Source organism: Diachasma alloeum, unplaced genomic scaffold (assembly GCF_001412515.2).
Source record: "Diachasma alloeum isolate Michigan unplaced genomic scaffold, Dall2.0 Dall_scaffold_00610, whole genome shotgun sequence".
NCBI classification, from domain to species: Eukaryota; Metazoa; Arthropoda; class Insecta; order Hymenoptera; family Braconidae; genus Diachasma; species Diachasma alloeum.
The window spans coordinates 194,799-216,606 of NW_021680742.1; the positions used below are offsets into that span (position 1 = coordinate 194,799).

At 37.8% G+C, this 21,808-nt stretch overlaps 1 protein-coding gene across 1 annotated transcript; it reads left to right on the forward strand.

The window, feature by feature from the left end:
- The first annotated feature begins 10,073 nt into the window (after positions 1–10,073).
- On the forward strand, positions 10,074–17,595 carry LOC107043678 (putative nuclease HARBI1). The gene is made up of 5 exons (XM_015265261.2): positions 10,074–10,215; positions 15,508–15,704; positions 15,785–15,932; positions 16,018–16,162; positions 16,329–17,595. The coding sequence occupies exons 1-5, from the start codon at positions 10,078–10,080 to the stop codon at positions 16,742–16,744; spliced, it is 1,044 nt and encodes a 347-aa protein (XP_015120747.1). The 5' UTR covers positions 10,074–10,077; the 3' UTR covers positions 16,745–17,595.
- The last annotated feature ends 4,213 nt before the right edge of the window (positions 17,596–21,808 follow it).

Here is a 21,808-nt window from a genome sequence, read left to right on the forward strand (position 1 = left end):
CTTCTCTTTTAGTGTGCGATTGAATCGCTCACAGATTGATGCTTTGAGATTACTAAAGGTTGAGTACATGGTAATCCCATAATCTTTGAGCTCCCATAATGAGCTTTTTGAATTCGCTATTGTAAAACTCTTTGCCTCTGTCCACATACAGCGTCTGTGTTACACGACCCTGTTCAAGTATGGAGCCCATAGCACTGCTCACATCCTTCGAATTCTTCGTCTTGGTCGGCACAGTTCAGGCATATTTCGAAAAGATATCGATAACTATTAGGAGGTATTCGTAACCTCCATTCTCATGAGCATAGGCACTCATGTCCACAAGATCTGCCTGCCATGTCTCATCCACCCTGCAGACTTCAACACGTCCACGAGCATAATTCCTGCGAGCAGGTCTATGGAGCTCCTCCACTACTGTCGCCTTTTTATCGTCCATTCTCCAGTGCAATTAGACGTCTATCCAGATCACTAATTATTCCAGAATTGCGTAGTGCCAAATTCTGGTCAGTCGCTTCTTCTTTTCTTATTCCCTCCAATTGCTCGTTTATCAGTGAATATAAACCATCTATCATCAATTTCGTCTCATGTATGACTGAATCTTTTAGTGTTGTCAGCTCCTCGTTTAGACGTTGAATGGTCTCAGAATGATTGCTCAAACGTTTTTGTACTTCCTCCTCACTAACACCTCTTCGTCTCATAGTCTCTGGGAAATTCACTCGAAATGATTCAATCATCGATTCAATCCCATCAAGTCTACCACCCATGGATCCAGTCACATATATGAGACGAAGCTCCTCCTTCAACATACTGCGCAATATCTTCAAAGATGTAGCGTCATTCTCTTCTTCAGGATCCGCCAAATTGAATAATCTCCGATGATCCATATCGTAGTGTCCATCAGGCGTGACCTTGAATCCTTCACCTGGAGGACCTCGGCTACCGATAGTTCTCACAGCACCAGTGCCCAACTGGCGTCCGAACACGTCGACACTCATGTTTCAAATGATGGGATTATTATGACTACAGCTCAATAAATAATATCAGTTTCACGTAATTCCTTGATTATTGACATAATTTTATTGGTATGAGTCATATTTCCGGCTGACTGTAATGCCATAAGCAGTGGAAGTCTATCCATCAGCTCATTAGGATCGTCCTAGTACACATAGTCAGTTTGCCTAGGTTTTGCTGAAGCAATCATATGATGAGGGAGAGCCGTTCCAGCTTTCTTAGATTTGATAAGCTCTTCAATAATGACACGATATTTCATCATGTTACTTTTTCGAAGAGCTCCATTTGTTCTGTAGTATATTCGATGTGCATTCGTACTCCGTATGATATCATCGTAGGTATGTTTATCGGTTTCGGTTATGAAACTCATGTTGGGTAATTTCTTAAAGATTAGGTCGATTAAACCAGGAGTCAATGTATATTCCTCACCCTTGAGGGTCATTGAATCTCCATGGAACGCGACCAATGAATCATCAATCTTCATACCGCTTTTCAGGGAACGAACACCAAATTCCTTATCCAAAACGCTATCTCCACGCTCTGTATTATAGTGATCCAAATACGTTGGAAGAAGCTTCTGTAAGGCTATAGGAGATTTCAGCTTAGTTGATGAAATACGATCAGTTGGAGTCGTGACTTTTATTGTTGATATTTTCTTCATTGGAGTGCTTGAATGTGCTTCTTCTATGTTGAATGGGAGATTTACCAGAGTTTGATATTCAGAAGAATCATCAAAATCGTCATCCTTCTCCTCCTTCATCCGTGTTGGAGTAGCGAATATTTTCTTCTCTTCGTCCTTCTTATGTGACGATTCCTTCATTACCGACTGATCTACCAATTTTTCAAGAGGAGTTATTACTGGTTTGAGCACTTCACTCATAGCTTTCTCAGTAGTCTCCCTACCCAATTTTATCATTTTATGCTTGCGGCGAATAGCATTACTCGCCTGAGCAATATTCCGCAAGATATGCGTCTCCTTCTTGAAATTTTCGCTCTGCATGTTGACAGTTGTGCGTTCGGCCAACAACTACTCTCAGTCTCTATGAATGGAGCGTATTTATCTCTTCAGGAAACTATCGAATCCTTTTCGATATCGGCCCTCATCAATTTTAATGTCTTTATCAATCACCATGAAACTGTATTTGCCCTCATTCCAACATTTGGCACATATGTCCATGAACTCAGCAAATGACATCAGTATTCATATTATCCTCATAAATGTGCCTCAGATTGATGTCGTCTTGGCGGAAGAGTATTAGAAGATTGGTGTTGTCCCGCACGAGATGTTTGGGTACGTGAGCGTATGTTTGACAGAGATAGAAACTGTCGACATCTCTATGTCATCCCATGCAGAAGAATGCTCGCACAGTATCCTGTTTCTCGCCGGCCACATCATCGAAAATCATGATGGAATTTGGTCGGGCATCCTCTGGCTTGATGACTTCCTCATGTTCGCTGAAGGAGAAATATCCTATACCCTTAACAGGGAAGAGCAGACGTTTGAGTAACTGTTTGGTAATAGAGGCTCATGACGTCTCTCCCTCGTCTTCGTTTTTCGCGTCAACTCATCAAATTTCATTATTGGTAGTTTAGTGTTCTGCTCTTTGAAGCGCATGGTTGATGACTGACTGCAGGGTGATGAATATCTGTCGTTTATAGATTTCCGATTCGATGGCCGTTAATGCTCGAGCATCATCTCGCTTACTCAGTATCTACCACCAGTTCAGTCGCTGACCTATAAATACACGATGTTGTTCTCATCACTAGTCAGTCCTTGTATAGCCATGAAAGTGTGTAAACGTAGGAAAGGATACTAATGTGAAGGGTTAGTGAACAGTCTCATCAATAAATTCGCTGTGGAATTGCATATACCGAGCTACCGGTATTGTAGCCCTGGTACAAAACTGCAGAAACGATTGAAACGGGGTGACCCTAGCATTAATCTAATTGACGCTGCCTGCAAAGAACACGACATAGCCTACTCGAGAAATAGAGATAACCTCACTGCACGACACGAAGCAGATAAAATTCTCACGGAAAAAGCCTGGAAATGAGTCTTATCGAAAGACGCAGGTCTTGGTGAGAAAGCTGCCGCTTGGGGTGTAGCTAACACCATGACAGCAAAGACCTCCCTAGGCATGGGGATAAAACCAAGCAAAGGAGTTACGAAGAAGAGAGGGAAACGTAATGGTGGTGGATGTGGAAGAAAGAAAAAAGTGTCCCTGCGACAAATTTTACAAGCTGCCAAAAAATCTATGCGTCCAGGAATCGACGTCATCAAAACGGCGCTCAAAGGCGCACGCGCCGCAGTGAAAAGGATTGGTGGTAAAAAGCAGGTGCGATTACCTCGCACTCTACCTGTACCCGCCAAAATTGAAGGTATAATATCCTTCTTGATACCGCTGTTTGCGGGCTTGAGTGCCATCGGAGCTCTAGCTGGTGGTGCAGCAGGAATTGCAAGAGCCATCAATGACGCTAATGCAGCTAAGAAAGCTCTTCAGGAGAGTATGAGATATAATGAGACAATAGAGTCCATTGCATTGGGCAAATGATTGTACTTGAAACCCTACAAGAAGGGCTTGGGTGTCCATTTAAAAAACGCATAAAGCTACCACACCGAGCTTTCACCGCTGCCGACTTGATGAAATATGCCAAGGTTATGAGAATCCCACATTTTCGTGGCGTATACATGAGGAACGAAATGGCCAAGTCAGGTCCACGCAAATATGAATCGGCTATTGTCAATCTTGATGATAAAGATGGGCCTGGAACGCATTGGGTCGCATACAAGAAACGGAGGAATGAAATTATCTATTTTGATAGTTTTGGTAATCTTCGTCCACCTCATGACCTGATGGATTACTTCGGTGTTGGTAGCATTGTCAAGTACAATCATGAACGCTATCAAGATTATGATACAGCGGTGTGTGGACATTTATGTCTGAAATTTCTCAATGGAGAAATGATATAAAACCTCAATAAGTTACTCTATAAGCATCAGTTAGATATCAGCTGCGATGAATGACTCTTTTACATTGATATTATCAGGCACCTCTTCGGTGTTGGAAGCTCATTACTTTCCTCCAATTGAATTATTACCATTGAAGAATTATACTCTGGGATTGGCTGAACTATTAACCTTCAATTCCATTCCCACTATTGACACCGGGAATAACAAATTTTATGTGGGCGATAGAGTTATTGAAATACCTATGGAGAGCTACGAAATTGAAGATATTGAGAATTCCTTGGTTGAGAAGGTCGTTGAATATAACATAAATATCAGCCTTAAGCCCAACAATAACACTCTGAAGAGTATAATCAAGTGCAGTCACCCAATAAATTTTGATCCAGAAGATTCAATTGGGCGGTTATAGGGCTTCACACACGGTATTCTGCCGCCCCATATCAGTCATGAATCTGACTCACCAGTGACGATTCTCAAGGTTAATTCTCTGCGAGTCGAGTGCAACATCACCACTGGAGCGCACATCAATGAACAGCGAGTACACACTGTCGATGAGTTCTTCCCGACTGTTCCACAAGGATATAAGATCATTGAGATGCCATCAAACATCATTTACCTCCCGATCGCGGTGCAGGCAATAGATCATCTCCAAGTGAGAATTGTCGATCAAGAAGGTCAATTGGTGAATTTCAGAGCAGAGGTTATAACAATAAGATTGCACATCAAAGCCTAATATGGGCATCGTTTTCAATACCAAATCCGGAGGCCGTTATAAAAGTGAATCACCATTGTCCATTCGAAGCAGTCATCGACGACCTATCAAGGCGTTAACACCCCAGAACCTAAAATTCCTCGAGAGTTTGAGTCTCAAAATTCAGAAAAAAAGGAGAAGAAAAAGAGAGTGAAAAGGAAAATCCATAGTCTCTTCTGTTGTTGCATTGTCATCTACCATCGTAAGCCATGGAGGAGATCCTGAAAATTCAAAAGCCCATCGTCTTCGACGAATCTATCGCCCATTACGAGATTCATGCACATCAGCCTTTTGCATCGGCAACGTTCAACACAACGATGAAATTCGCATCGCCGCCCAGCATCAAGATTTGTGCCTGCTGCCGAGTAAGAGTTCACTGCATGTAGACGGATGTTTGACGAAAGCAGATGGAGGAGCTGCAGCGCATACGAGATCAGTGAATTGTGCTATCCTCCATTTATTTGAGAAGATCCGCTATGAATTGACCGCCATTGTGATTGATAGAAACAAAAATGTTGGCATCACGACACTGATGAAGAATTACGTGTCGCAAACTCCCGGTCAAGCTGCTCTTCTGGAGAATGCTGGTTGTCAAGGACGATGAATCAGCAATTATCGATGCGAATGGCTATTTTGACATCTCCATACCTTTGAGTATGTTGTTGGGTTTTGCTGAGGATTATGAAAGGATCATTGTAAATACAAAATATGAACTAATCCTGATACGAGGAAACACCGACATGAATGCAGTCATCTAAGCACCGGCAGGAGGAGCTGCTGCTGAAGCATTCAGACTCTCACTGAATAAAGTAGAGTGGGTGGTTCCCTACATCAGAGTAGCTGATTCCAAGACAATCAATCTGCTGAACTACATCTCCAAGGACGCACCAATTCCCATTAGTTCTCGAGCCTGGGAGACGTACGAGTATCCGCTTCTGCCAGCGACCTCTAAACACGTCTGGGTGGTGAAATGCTCAACTCAACTGGAGAAACCTCGTTATATCATCGTAGGATTCCAAACAAACCGCAAAAACCAAACCAATAAAAATTCCAGTCGTTTCGATCATTGTAATATCCGCGACATAAAGCTCTTCCTCAAGAGCAAGAGAAATTAGTCATAATCAGTACGCATTACTCTATGACATGTATTCGAATTTCCAAAGCTCTTACTATGGTAAAGAGGCCGAGCCATTGTTGAGTAAGACAGATTTTCTCACTTATGCTCCATTCATTGTCATTGATTGTTCAAAGCAAAATGAGTACTTGAAGTCCGGACCAGTTGATATTTGTCTTGAATTCGAGTCTGATTGTAATTTTCCCGCTCAAACTGCAGCTTATTGCCTAATCTTACATGATCATATAGTGGAGTACCATCCAATCAGTGGGGGAGTGAAAAACATGATTTAAACATGAACAATTATGGTTATCAACAATATTTTATTCTTTCCATGTAATATTTTTTTGATGTAATAAATTTTTTTGTACATTACATGTATATCTTCATTTTTCATTGAATGAAAATCAAAATCTCCTCGATCTCTCAAACTTATTACGTCTGTATGGATGATGATGCCATTGTTGGCTGCTCTCCTTATAGTGGGAACGTTTTACCGCAGAAGAACGTTCATCTCCATTATTAACACTCGAAGTACTAGGTGCTGGTTCCTCTTCCAGATGTTCTTTAGCACGAGGGATCTCTGCGTCGCTCTTCCGTAAAGTACTAGCGACTGGTTTTTCTTTCTCCTCTTTCGCCTCACCTTCGTCCATATCCAAGTTACGACGAAATTTCACAATTTTATAATTTCCTTGCAATTCCGGGAAATCTTGTAGAAAATCCCATGCCGTTTGCGATGGATTAATGCCGTAGTTATTTATGATGATTTTATTGTATTCGCAGACGGATGGTGCTATTAAGGGTAGCAAATTAACTTCGTCAGAAGTTAGGTTATGTTCGCTTTTATGGTCCGATGTGAATACTTTTCACAAGTTTCAAATTCTCCTTTAATTTGAGCAAATCATGGAGACAATTCCATGCCGTTTGTGGTGGATTATCACCATAATGTCTGATGACAATGTCGTCGTAGTCCACCAAAAATGGTGGGAGTGCACACCGTAATTTCACTTCGCCTGGGTTGAAGTGATCCATAATGAAGACTGACGGGCTCTCAGTGAAAAGGCTTCATATAAACGGCTGGGGAATGTTCTAGAATGCATTTAGAAGATTTCGCACATTTCAATCATGTATTGCAATTTATGACGTAATTCATAAAACGAATTTGCGACGTTTCAAGCAATCTAGTGCTGCTGTTATTCATTATCAATATCATGAGCATGCGCTAAATATCCCAATTCCCACCTCCTTTTCTTTCACTAACCAATCCGAAACAAGTCTCCCTTACCCAGCTAATCTTCCCCACCACTACGCAGTACTTTTGAACGTAAACAGTTCCAGGAATTGTTCACATACAGTTGAGAGTATTGCGCGTAATGAAGAAATCGAATGCCTTGNATCTTCCCCACCACTACGCAGTACTTTTGAACGTAAACAGTTCCAGGAATTGTTCACATACAGTTGAGAGTATTGCGCGTAATAAAGAAATCGAATGCCTTGAAAAAATCTCTTTCGTCGAGAGCAATCAGTCGTGCTCTGAACAGTGCAACCTAAAGATGGAAGCGATTTTGGACGTTCAGGGATTTCAAAGTGATGAAAATATGTTCATCGTTAAAGAGCTGGCAGTTGCCTATACCAACGATCCGCAACGAGTTGAGTGTACTCTCTTCAAACCACCCTATTCATGGAATAAATTATCAACTAAATCCAAACGCTCCAACACATGGTTCATGAACAACTTCCATGGTATACTATGGGGAGCTGGTGAAACACCGTACTCTAAGGTTCCACAAATTGTTGAGGATATCGCTAAAAACGCAATGAACCTTTGCGTGACAGGAGTACAGAAAAAACGGTGGTTTCAAGAGATCCTAGGAAGTTCTAAATCAGTGATCAATTTGGAAGATTTGGATTGTCCAAAATGATCAGACTTGGAAATTCCAAGATGTTTGAATCCCCGTAATGACCATGAACCGATGTCATTCGTTTGAGGTTTGGAAAACGTGAAGAGTTTAAGGACCTCGTACATGGAAAATCAGAATGTCAGTCTACATCCATCTCTGGACATTTTCTGCATCCTGAAAAGTCTCAAGAAGAGGAGCAGTCGAGACATTTCCGTACTTCCCAAAAAAATTCTACTCATGTTCGCGTCGCAGAGCATTGAAAATGTCTGGAATGAATTCCCTGAGAGTTTGCAGAAGGATAAGGATATTCTGAATTGTCGTAAATGTAACGTACGTCATTCGTCTAATCCACCAATAAAAAAGAACGATTCTGTATGTAAGTTCTTCAAGGACGTTAAACCTTATAAAGCGAAAACAAGCAGAATTATTCTCATTCACTAATCAACCATCAAGAAGATCACATCAAAAAATGGATAAACGTTCTCAAAATACGAAGTCTAGTGGGAGCAGCTGGTCGCAGGAACAGCAGCGAGAATTCTAGAAGAGGAGGAAGCTGCTCTAGGAAAATACGGTGCTGTAGATGATGACCAATATAAAAAATCAAAAATGAAAAAAATGTAAAAATGGAAATGTAAAAAAGAAAAATATATATATATATATATCAATATATATATACGATATGTATTATATTTCTTTCAATTTTCCCCCTATCTGTAGAAATTGAATTGATGAAAAAATACAGCATTTGAAAATCCCGCGAATGACATCAGAGAACTCTATATTATCAACTGTTGAAATCACTGTTACTGAGAGATATAGAAAATTGAGAAATAAAATGGAACATTACCGAATCAGAATGCTACATTCAACAATCAGAATGCAGCATTCAGAAATCAGAAAGCAACATTCAGAAATCATAATGTACGATTCAGAAATAAAAAATCAGAAATCAGGAATCAGAATCAGAAATTGGAGAGAAGCGATCAGCAGCCCGCGAGTGGCATCGCATTGTAACCAGTAGCATTCTATCTTACCGACTCACTCCTGCCTCAAACTCAACTCGCTTACCGCCAGGTGGCGCTTGCCACTAAGTATGACGCCTCATCGGATGCCACACGTGCACGGTTCCCGCATATTTCAGCATTGACGAGCACGCCGAACGATGCCCGACGTCACGCCCATACGCGCACGATCTTCGCCTCGCTGACAATATCCCCCAACCACAAGTCCCTACCTACAACCCCCTCACCCCGACCCATTCTACCCACAGTGGCAACCCATTACGAAAATTCAAATTTTCCGCACTCTGATTGGTCAATGGAACCACCCACTCCTGACCCTGGTGATATTTAATTAGTGGAATTCAAATTGCCCGCGCTTTTGTGACGTCACCTGCCCTCTAGTGGTGGATTTTCGAATTTCACGTCACGACGTCACCTCCAGTTTGGTGAAATTCAAATTTCCCGCCTTTTTGTGAAGTGACTTCCGGTTTTGGTGGTCCAGAACCGGCACTGCATATCTACTCAAACCTTCTCCAAATTTCCAACCAATCCCATCCTTATGTCCCAACTGCAATCTCCGTACATAGCGAATACTTCCAACACTCAATATCGTTCAACCATTCGACACTGATTAATTCATTCAGACACTCAAGTTCAAATATAAATTGTACTCAGTCTACTCACGACTCACAAATTTCCAACCATCCAGATAGTATATATATAAAAACAATAAAAAATCCCAATTTGTTTAAACCACCTCTACTCCTCGGATTCATTATTACTACAATCTGCTCACCTCCACATTGTAAAAACTGTTACTATTTTCTTTCTAATCGAAAAAAATTCCACCATCAATAAGAGGCATAAAAAGATTTCTTACGTTCAATCATAATGAATAAGAAAGCTTATGAATCATGAAGCATGCATGTCAATTCAAATGGTAGAATATAAATTTAAGAAACTATTCACGGCTATTATCTACTCTATTCGTTCTGAAAAAGTGATGCTATTCATTTTGAGCTCGCACAATTGGCAATCATTGCAGATAAGAAGATTCACTCACAAACATACGCAGATGCAATTTTCGCCTGAAAGATTTATAAACGTGAACAAAAAAACAAAGATAACATTCAATGCAGGATAGATTTCCATGTGTGTGGGAACTAAAGAAGATTGTAGGATTATGCCATAAAATTGATAACATGACAATCACTTAATCTTCTGTGAAATGTACGGAGAGGAGGGGATAGATGTTGACAGTTATCAGAACATGAACAATCCATCTGTCTCGGCGAGAAGCACATACATCAGTATTTCTCGGCATCTTGTATCGAATGATGGCAGCCCTAGTGATTGAGCTAGACTCGGGAAAAATACAGGGAATTAGGGAGAATAATGTAAATGGAGGGACTTTTATTGCATTCAAGGAGATCCCTTATCCCAAAGCTCCAATTGGAAATCTTCGATTTCGGGTGAGTAGAGTATCATCAGAAACTTCACATTCATTCTCACCATTTGTATATGGATCATTACACCGAATATCGTACGCGATTCCGGATTCAAAATTGCACAATGTTTCTGAACATTAATTTTTGCATAGAAAATGAGGTTTCTTTACTATATGAGATCTTTCGCTTCAGTTAATCTCAGTTCGTATAATTGAACGATTTAATCACAAAATTTTCCAATTGAATCGAATGCCTTTGAAAATGCCTAGAAGTGAAATTCAAAACATGGTTTTTGTCCGGATATTCTCGGCATTGTCCGAAGTTGGTGGTCATTTTACTGCTGGATGTCATTTTCAGAACCAAAATCGACAAGTAAAGCTCAAATTATTAATTTCACCGTGTTCGCTCGCATGGAAATATTTATATCCACCGATATATCTGAGCATATCTTTCAAGTATAAATATATGATAAATGTATGTCAAATATAATTGGTACACAAAATAGATATATCTGGGGCATATATTCATGTTACGTTTTTCATTTATACCTAAGAGATATCTTGCATGTATCTGATGTCTATAGAAACCATATTCATACCATATATGCTTTATCCATACTATGTATAGATTCCGGATCTACCCTACCTATATTCATTATAACCTGACATATATGGATGAAATACATCACAATTAATATGTCCGGAACACATAAAGAATGCATGCAACATACAATACGACTGTCTACGGTGGCGATATGTGATGGATGTACTCTAAGTATACTCTCAAAAAATTTATAGTACGTAGTAGATATATTTTAGATATATTTTCGGTGAATTCTCTTTCAATTAAGTATTTTGGGATTAAATGGTGCGAATCAAATTAAGCGTTTTAACCCTTTTAAGCATTCAAGCCACGGAAAGTATCGGCCATTTAGTAACATTTCTGAAAAGTCAGGTGTAAACGTGCAACATTTTTCAAACATTTATTTATCCACCAATTTCTGCATTAATCAGTTTATTTAACAATGTATTAATTCATAAATGTATGGATTTTTTCATCTATCAGATGTGATCAAAAGTATATCATGAGATATATATGATTTAGTATCTTTATTCTCGTGTGTCTGAGATGCAAGGGTTATGAGAAAACTATGAAAAGATGAATTCTCTCTGCTTAGTTTACTTCAATTATGAGATAGAAGTGGAGAGACTACTTTCTAGGAGATTTCTCGTCACCCCATTTTCCTTCATCTTTTAAAATATTTTTAAAAATAAATTGTCCTCTAACTTTTCTCTGTTAAGCCAACGGTAGACGAAAATAAATAAATAAATGTCATTATCAATACTATTTCCTTGAATAAAATAGTGCATTTTGACATAATATCTAATAAAAGTTTTCTGGTGCATATGAGGTTGGAGCCCGAGCCGAAGGCGAGGGACACTTCATATCTGTCAAACGCTGTTTACAGACATTGTAAAAAAAAATTATGTTCGTCACTCGGCCGAAATAGCTCGTCCTGTATCCACATATACGCCAAAAAAAATTTCTTCGGCACAGTGACTTGCCTTCGGCTCGGATTATAAAGTCATATTGATCACATAATACTTTTATCGTCTGATGACATAATTTGCTATTATCACCGTGTGACATACAATATTTTATTTCATTGCGCTCGAAATAGAATCGCAGTTAATCGGGCCTAATGACACAGGTTTTTCTTCGCCACAGTGACGAAAAATGCTGTTAAGCATATCCAAATTGTTCGGGCAATTTATTCTGGGAAAAATCCTCTTCAGAGTTTTTAAAATAGACCAAGAGTATTCTTAGGCGCAATATAAACCTTAGTTTCCGAACATTTCTTCGAGAAAATTATTTTTGAAAAAATGAAAATCAACACATTGCATTCATAAGAGCTGTATTATCTCACCTTATACCTTTAATCTAATAGTTCATAGTTTTAAAGCGTTTTCTGATACACATGACCGTGTATGAATTTGTTCGTTGTACTGTTTATTATTTTTTTGCGGCATTGAAAAATCCAAGTTTCCGGACAAATAATTGCAAACAATCAAATTAGAAGCTTCCTGATTGCGACGACGACCATATTGGATGGTTTGAATTCGCGCGTTCCTGACGTTTCGCTATGGTCCGCTCAAGTGATTACTCAGACCGAATTTACGAGGTTATATGATACAACAACGAAAAGAGAGTCAAGAAAGAGAGTCAAGTGTGAAATTGAATCAAATATTATTTACAATATTCATTGAAGAAATTCACGAAAAAATATATTCAACAATGAAAAATTCGAAAAAGTATGGGAATGGCAAGATTTTTGGTAAAATTGAAATCTCGCATGAAAAAAAAGTTGCTAACCTGAACGAAGTACTTGTATATCCATCAATTCAGTAGTGAAGTGGTAAAACGGTATAAGTCGATTTTGACTATTACCCAGTTTTCAATGAATATCTCAAAATCTAAGGGAAATAGCAAAATTTTTGTCATAACCTTTTTTGTAGAGCAAATTGAGAGCTACAAAAAAGAAGTGTTTGAGTAGAGGATCTGTAAATTGGGTGGATTGTAGGAGGTGTTAGAGGATAGTTAAAGTAGGATGAGCCGTGAAAGAAAAATTACTGATGTTTTCTGAAGTCACAATTGATTGGTGGCCTACAGCCATCAAAGTCTGAAAATATGTACACTTTATACACGGGTAAATGTCTCTAGAAAGTTGTTGATTAATTTATTGAATTTATACTGATAATTATTTAACAGCGTTGATTGACTTTAGACTGAATTTATAAAACTGAATAAATTAACTGAGTTGATGTACTGATTGGAACTGTACTGATACTATACGACGTCTACAGGTGATTTGCTCGAGATAGACTTATACGGTGCGAGGCTAAGCCTAAACTGATTCGCGCGTGTTTCGGTGACTTATGACTGATGACCAGAAGGGTCCCGGAAATTTTCGAAGTAGGCCGATGGTCGACCAGAATGTTCTGGAATTTTAGTTGCGTTTCAAACAAGAAGAGTACAACAATTTCGCTATTTCCCTTACATTCCGAGATATTTATTGAAAACTGGCCAATAGTCAAAATCGACTTATACCGGTTTACCACTTCGCTACTGAATTGAGCTTTCCGTATGTCAGTTTAAACGAGATTTCTGATATCCACATTTATGTAGAATTACCATAATCTGTAATTTCGTTGTCAATTCAGGGTATTTTTATGGTGAAAAAATACAAACTTTTCTGAGTTTGACGACACCTTACTACAATCTCAAAATTCATTTCTAATTTGACTTACGACATGCTTTGTTTAATTCCAATTCACTGGCAGTAACAATTGCTTGCAGTAAGTTATGATTGTGTTAATTGATCACAAAAATAAATCTTTGTTAAAAAACGCCAAGTAACCATTTCGATGCGTTGTTAGAATTTCACAAAAAAATGTTCCTAAGAAATTCCAATGGATTCTCTTTAATTCTTCATTATTTTTCTAAAAATCATTAAAAAAAAATTTTGTTGAAAATTAGTTGTGAAGAAAAAGGAACTTTGGGACAACGAGATTTTCTGTGAAAAATTTCAGATAACTCATTTGCAGACAATTGATTCTGCGAAATTAGAAAAGAAGAGAAATGAGGAAGAGCGCCAAGTTTCTGAAGTTAAACTATTATCTTGTAGGACGACAGATCTTCTCATAAAATATAGACACAATTCCAACATTTTTAGTAGTGGCTTGTTCTCAATGGCAACTCACCATTATCAATTCCTATGAGTGATAGTGGGGGACGGTCATAAAAAGTTCGGTTTATCCACATAAATTCCATAACAAAGAGTGTGAATATGAGTGGTTTCTTAAAAAAAAAGGTTTAGAAAAAGAGTCAGGACCAACGTACTTGGCGCGGTCTTTCAGTCTAATGTAAAAATCTCGCGAGGATTTTAACCAAGTGGCATATTTGTCGATTCCTTGGCTTGAATCAATACGAAGGATTGTTCTGCAATTAATAGAATTGTTCCTTTATCACAACAGTGAGTTAAAGTCTATGCAATCATATAAGAGAAAATAAGGATGGTGGATGAGATTTGTGGTAATATTTGAAAGCTCTTACAGCGACTATTTTTCCGTACATGGAGAGTCACTGGAGGCCTATTCTCGAGTTTGAGGTGAACGGATTTGTGAACGGAAGTGATTCCGTTCACGTATCGCGTTGGGGAACGAAAGTTTTCGTAAATGAATCCGAGATCCACATGTGAATCAATTTCGTTGACGGATGTCGTTTTCGATTCACACGTGAGTATACTCTTATGAGGATACAGTTAACCTCTTCTGGGGAACGAAGCATTAAACATTAATTGTTTCAATTTATTTATTATAGTTCAATTATTTGTTTTATAATAAGTTGAAAAATGGATAAATGGTTGCGGAGATATATCTATTACGATGTACTTCAAAATTTTGAACAAGACGAATATCACGATTACGGTCCTCGACTTTTTCATGACGCTGTCAACCCTTTCGAGGAGCTTACGAACGATAATTTTATAAAAATTTATCGTTTAACTAAAGAAAGAGTGTTGCAATTGATTGATATTGTTGGCCAATATGCACCAGGTCCAACCAGACGATCAGCGTTGGATATTCGCACGAAAGTAAGTAAATGAATAATAATTAGTGAAAAACTCTTCTCATGATTTCCAAGTTCAAGACGACATTAAATTGCATTATTATTATGAATTATTGTCGTTAAAAATTGATACTTTTCAGATTGAGGATCGTGTAAATGACCCAATAGCAGATGAATGAGAAAACGAACTGAGTTGACGTTAGGGGTAGTTTTTTACAAATATCTTTGAAACTAAGGGAGATAGAAGTAGGCTTATCGTGCCTTACCACTTTACTACTAAATTATGAAGTGAATAATAATTATACAATCATCTCTGTAAACAGGTGTTTTACGATAAATTGTCAATAGACCTTGTTTGTGAGGAATTTTCTCAGCTCTAAATAATTTTTTCTCATTTTCTCGTAAATTCACTTATTATGGTGATAATTACATAATTGATTAAAGTATCACATTCGATTTGAATTTTGTGGGATAATAATTACGTGATTATCTCAATAATGAGTGATTTCACGATGCAACGTCAAAGAACTTTTTTTGTAGTTAACAAAATTTGGAATAGATAATATTTTTCTATATATGACAATGTTATACTATTTGTCTCCTTAGGATTCCGAGATATTGAGTGACAACTCAATTGTGAGTGACCTTAATTAATTATTTTTTAGTAGCAAATTACTCATTTTTTAGGTGCTCACAGCATTACGATTTTTTGCGACTGGTAGCTATCAACTGGATATTGGGTTAAGCCGATATTCGGCAATCAGTCAGCCATCAGTGAGTAGATGCATTCACACAGTCGTCAACGTTTTGAATCGTGACGAAATCTTCGGGGAATATGTTAGATTCTACAGGAATATTGATGAAGTTCGAAGATCTCGTGATAGGTAGATGGGAGGCTTGTTGCATTATGTAAAATTCCGGGTTTTTTTTTCAAATTCTTTAGTATAAGCTCATCTATTTGCAGATTCCTCCGCCGATTTAATTTCCCTCACGCAATTGGATGTATTGATGGCACTCATGTCGCAATCGTTCCTCCTGCCATTAATCACCCAATTCACCCTGAAAACATCTACGTGAATCGTAAAGGATATCATTCCTTGAATGTCCAATTGGTGAGTCAAGTGACCAACCAAAAAAATATCAGCCGTATCTTTAGTTCCCAATTATTCTGCTATTGCACTGTTTTATGTCTGACAGATTTGTGATGCTGATTTTAAAATCTTAAATGTCAACGCCAGGTATCCAGGAAGTGCAAATGATTGTGCCATCTGGAACGATAGCAACATTCAACCGTTGATGCGCAGATTGCACAATTATAATGGTGAACGATTCTATTTGTTAGGTAATATAAAATGCTATTCACTTCGGATCCAGTTCCATAATTATCAAAATTAATGTTTTGTCTATGAGTAAAAAGGTTTACATGTCGTTCTTAATTCAATCCTCTCCTTTCCTTGCAAAGTAATACAAAATTTAAATAGAAAATAAAAAATCATGAATATTTCTAGGCGACGCAGGATATCCCTTGCGTCCATGGCTTATGACGCCCTTTAAAGATCCATTGGATGATTCGCCTGAAGCAGCCTTCAATAGAGTATTTTGCTGTGCAAGATCCATCATTGAACGTGTCAACGGGATTCTAAAAATGAGATTCCGTTGTCTACTTAAACATCGTGTTCTTCATTACGATCCAACCACTGCTGCAAAAATTACGAACACCTGTGCCATTCTCCACAACATGGCGATCATGGACGGATTCCTATTTCCTGCAGGAGAAGATGATCCGTATGTGAACAACCAAGATTATGGACTAATTAATGATGCAGAACTGGATGAGGTCAATGTGCATATAGCACGTGTGAATCCAGAATTAGCGGCAGGTCGGAATCTTCGTCAACGCATTGTCAGAGACTGGTTCATCTAGGGACTACACTGTTAGAAAAAAAATGAAATTTCATAGACAGTTGACTACTAATTTTCAGAACAGTCACACTAAATGCGATTTAGGGGGAAAAAAAATTATAAAATTTCACGTTTCACTGAATCTTCAAGGAAATTCCACAATTTTAAATACAGACGAGAATTCCTCAATTTATTTGAATTTTCAATGAAACAGGAATATTCATTGCCCCATTATACTGAATTTTACAAAAATTCAAAATTCAAGAATATATTCACTGGAATTTTATTGTTTCTATTAATTTTTAGGGAATGAAATAACTGAAATTCACAGTTCTTATGATTTTTTCTGCGAAATTCTGAATTTTCAAGGACGAAATTCCTTGTAATTTCAGTGGACCTTAAATATGATAGAAATTTTCGAAGTGTACCGGAAATTCCAGACAAAATATTTCAACAGTGTTAAAAAAGAAGTTTGATTAAACTAACAAACCACTGAACACATAATTCACACCTGAAATTTATTTTGCCCAGTTGTGAAGCGGTAGAATAAAATGAATCAATTTCGCTTCACAATCAGCATTTTTGAGTAAATCTGAGATTTTGAGAGATATAGGAAAATTTTCATGGCGATTTTTTTATTCAGAGCTTTGAGGATAACAAAAGAAGTCCTTATAAAGATTACGCTACCTCCCTCATCAGATTCAGAAATATCTGTCGACACTGAACCTCACATTGAGTGGAGTCATTTATGCTTCCCTGTACACAACTGAATCGATTTATGGGATTATTCTAAAGAGAGAAATATGAGAAAAATGAATGACAAATGTTGAGCAATTTATCAAAATATTTTTGGTTTTATTAAAACTTTTTTATCAGTCATCATCCGCTGTTATTTTTTATCATATTATTACGTCGTAGTACATTAACATGTTATTAATAGTTTTGTCACATTTGCACAGGGTAACGTCTCTCCTCTTAATATTGACTAATTACAGCCTGCTCGGAATACTAATGATACTTCTTATAGTACTTAATAGTTTGTTATATTTGCACTGATTAAGTCATGTTTTGTTTACATTCAATAATTACAGCCTTCTTTTATAGGGCTGAATGACTCACCCTTTCTCTTTGAGAATGCTCTCGCAGGTACAATGTGGTACTTATTACCTAATACTTTAACTTATTTAACTCATGAGATATGGTTGTATTCGATGAAAGAAGGAATCAGTAGTGAAGTGGCAAAATGTTAAGAGTATATTTTTAACACATTATTAGATATTGAATTTTCTTGATTATGAATGATTTTTAGAGAAAATGACAAAAAACAGATTTCGTTAGAAATTCATTTAGCTACAATAAATGTGTTAACATTATTCCTTAAAATCACTTTTGTCCAAGATAAATGCTGAATCAACGAAAATTTAGAAATTGACTTGTTAAATGTTAGATTATTTCCATAATAGGTGATTTTAGGTGAAAATGTATAAACACTATTTTCGTTGAGAATCGTAACGAGAAAATCTCGTTACGAGAAAATCTACATGCAGCAACAACAAAGGTATTTTGGGGTTTCCTCCTCAACTCATTCATTTACAAGGTAGATGAACAATCATCAAAAATTACGGAATCGACTCATGATAAATAACCACTGCATTATACTGAAAAACAATAAAGAAAACAATAAGAACAATAAGAAAAAATAAATGGAAAGTGCAAGGACGAATCACCATGGCTGCTGTAACTTGTTGCTCAAATTCATCAGTACTCTTGACTGCAAATACTTTGCTCGAGCCTCCTTTGCCAGGAAAAAAATCTTTTGTTGGTAGTAGTTTTTTTAATTTGTAATTCCTCACTTGAAAGTGCGATAATGTTCTCTGAATTACGTAGTGATGCGTCCTGGCGATGTACTGACATTGACCGGATATTTCCTTTAACAGGAAATACTACAAAAGGGAGTAGAGGAATGGAAGTAGAATAATTTATATATTAGCATTAAGTGCCACAAAAATTCAAAGGATCTCACCTGATTGCTCAGATTTCATTTTTTTGGAGGGATTGGGAACAAAGTCAGAAAGGGATTTATCTCCATCTCCAGCAGTTAGAAAAGTTCCTGATTTTCAAGGAAAAGTTCCGGCTGTTGATACCGAGGGCTCTGAGTTGAGTACTGAAGACTCTGTCTTTGGCACTGGAGTCTCTGGATGAGCCAGTGGAAGCTCTGTCTTTGGCACTGGAGCCTCTGAATGGGGCAATGGAAGGTCTGTCTTTGTCATCAAGTCATGAATTTTCGATATTGAAAAATCAGCGTCAGGTATCACATCAAAGTCAACATCATCGTTCTTGAGTTTCACACTGGTATCAGGAATATGAATAACAACTGGAGAAATGTGTTCATTGACCATCTCCACATGAACCTTTTTATCATCTTTAGATTCTGCTGCAGGTAACAAAAGTCCGTCGCAGCTCTCCAAAAAATCCTCAAGTTCTCCCAAATTATCGGTATCGCGAGCCCTACTTTTGTTATAATCCTATAGTCATAAAATTTGTGATTATTACTTATCAGAGGCCCGTAAAATATTCAAGCATACTTACAAAAAGTGTTTCTGATTCCTTAATTTCTGTATTCCCAGTCACAGCTACTTTAGGGACGATCGCCGTAAGTTGGCGTTATTCTTCTGGACTTATCTCTTCATGTTCTGAAGGACCACCACCAGTTTTTTTTAAACTTCGATTATTAGCAGCCAATTTACCCTTAATAGCCCTTTTTTGGTCTGCGAAAGTCTACAAAATATAATTAAGCAAACCAAATGAGATTTTCCAAAGCAAAATGAGTTCGGAAGGCTGTTCAATAACAATGAGATATGAGGGTTATGAACATAACCAATCAATTATGATCTTTTCCTCAGCTCCGTCCCAATATATCTCAACGCGTCAGGCTCCGTTTAACTCAAAATTATTGCGTATATTTCAACTTTTCTTGCTATTTTTTTGAGAATATTTAAGATTTAATTTTGGAAATTGTAGTATCATTTTTTTTTCTTGTAGACATAAAATGAGTCTGGTAATGAGGGGCTTTAGGAAAATATGTCAAAATACATTTTCTGTTGTAAATTTAATTTGAACCTTTGGACAAAAAGACTTTTCAAGGAAGTGGAGGCTATTGTGTTCGGTACATAACCTTAAAATAATAAATTCATTTACTTACCCTTTTCCATTGGGCAACAGTTTTTACTGCACCACCAGGCACTTTATTGAGGATTGAGATGATCATTTCCCAAAGTTGGAGAAGAGATGCTTTCGTGACGCTGTTTGAAAATTTACCACTAATTAATTGTGGGTGTTTTCGAATAAACTCAAGCAACATGGCCTTCTGCTCTTCCGATGCATTACTGGCCCGTTTTCCCTCCTCTACGGATTGATCACCGTGAACTTTTTAAATTTTTTTATTCATTTTAATGCAGAATACCACGACTTGTGAAGTTTGCGGCTTGGGAATCGGTGTGTGATTGAAAACGACTTCCGTGAACGAAGTTAATTCACATGTGGATCTAGTATTCGTTCACGGAAACTTTCGTTCACCACCGAAATGCGTGAACGGAGCCACTTCCGTTCACAGATCCGTTCACCTCAAACTCGAGAATAGGCCCCCTGTACAACTACTCATGCAACCGGGACGAGCTCCGGACGACGAAGTGTGTGTTGTGTGTCTCCTTCTAATACATACTATGCGAGAAAGACGGACGGTAGCTTTCTCAGTCGGACAGTGTACAATGCACATTTTGTCATTCGAAACTCGTCCCCGCACAACATTGTGAATGATTTCTTTTTAAAAATCGCGGCAAGTACGTTAGTCCTGACTCTTTTTCTGAACCTTTTTTTTTAAGAAACCACTCATATTCACACTCTTGGTTATGGAATTTGTGTGGATAAACCACACTTTTTATGGCCGCCCCCACTATCACTCATAGGAATTGATAATGGTGAGTTGCCATTGAGAACAACCCACTGTTAAAAATGTTGGAATTGTGTCTATATTTCATGAGAAGATCTGTCGTCCTACAAGATAATAAGATTAACCTAAGAAACTTGGCGCTCTTCCTTATTTCTCTCTTTTTTTTTAATTCCCCAGAATCAATTGTCTGCAAATGAGTTATCTGAAATTTTTCACAGAAAATCTCGTTGTCCCAAAGTTCCTTTTTTTTTTAACAACAAATTTTCAACAAAAATTTATTTTTATGATTTTTAGAAAAATAATGAAAAATTAAAGAGAATCCATTGGAATTTCTCAGGAATATTTTTTTGTGAAATTCTTCTAACAACGCATCGAAATGGTTACTTGGCATTTTTTTAAACAAAAATTTATTTTTGTGATTTTTTAGACAGATTTCAGTCATTTTTGCTTCCGAATGGAAACATTGTATTCCTCTGAATTTCAGTTTCCAGTTTTCTTCGTGAAGATGACTAATTTGGGGGTCAGGAGTCCGAATCTGATGTTTTTAAACCCGATCCGTATGTATGTATGTATGCGCGTGTGCATGTGTGTATGTGACCGATTCAGTTTTTTCACGATAATTTCAAAAATAATTATCTGAATCAATCGAATCTGGGCTAGAAATATGCGTTTTTATGTTATACAGACAGAGTTTGAAGATCGTCTTGATTGCGTTTTTAGTTTTTGGATTATTCTAAAAAATTTGGTCCAAGGTTGATCCAATGTTGGCGCAATGTTGGCACAAGGTTGGCACACGATTGGCGGAAGGTTGGCGTAAGATTATGGGGGTCTTATGGGGGTCTTATGGGGGTCTTATGGGAGTCTTTCGGAGGTCTTATGGGAGTTTTATGCGGGTCTTATGGGGGTTTATGGCGGTCTTATGAGAGTCATATCGGTGTTTTATGGGGAACTTACGGGGATTTATAAGGGTCGTATGAGGGTCCTATGGGAGTCTCATGGGGGTTTATGAGGGTTGTATGAGGAGGGATTGCCAGGGGTGGTTGCTAAGGAGGATTTCTAGGGGGGGGTTGCTAAGAGGGTTGCAAGGGGGGATTGATCGGGGAATGCTAGGGAGGTTGCTATGGGTGGTTGCTAGGA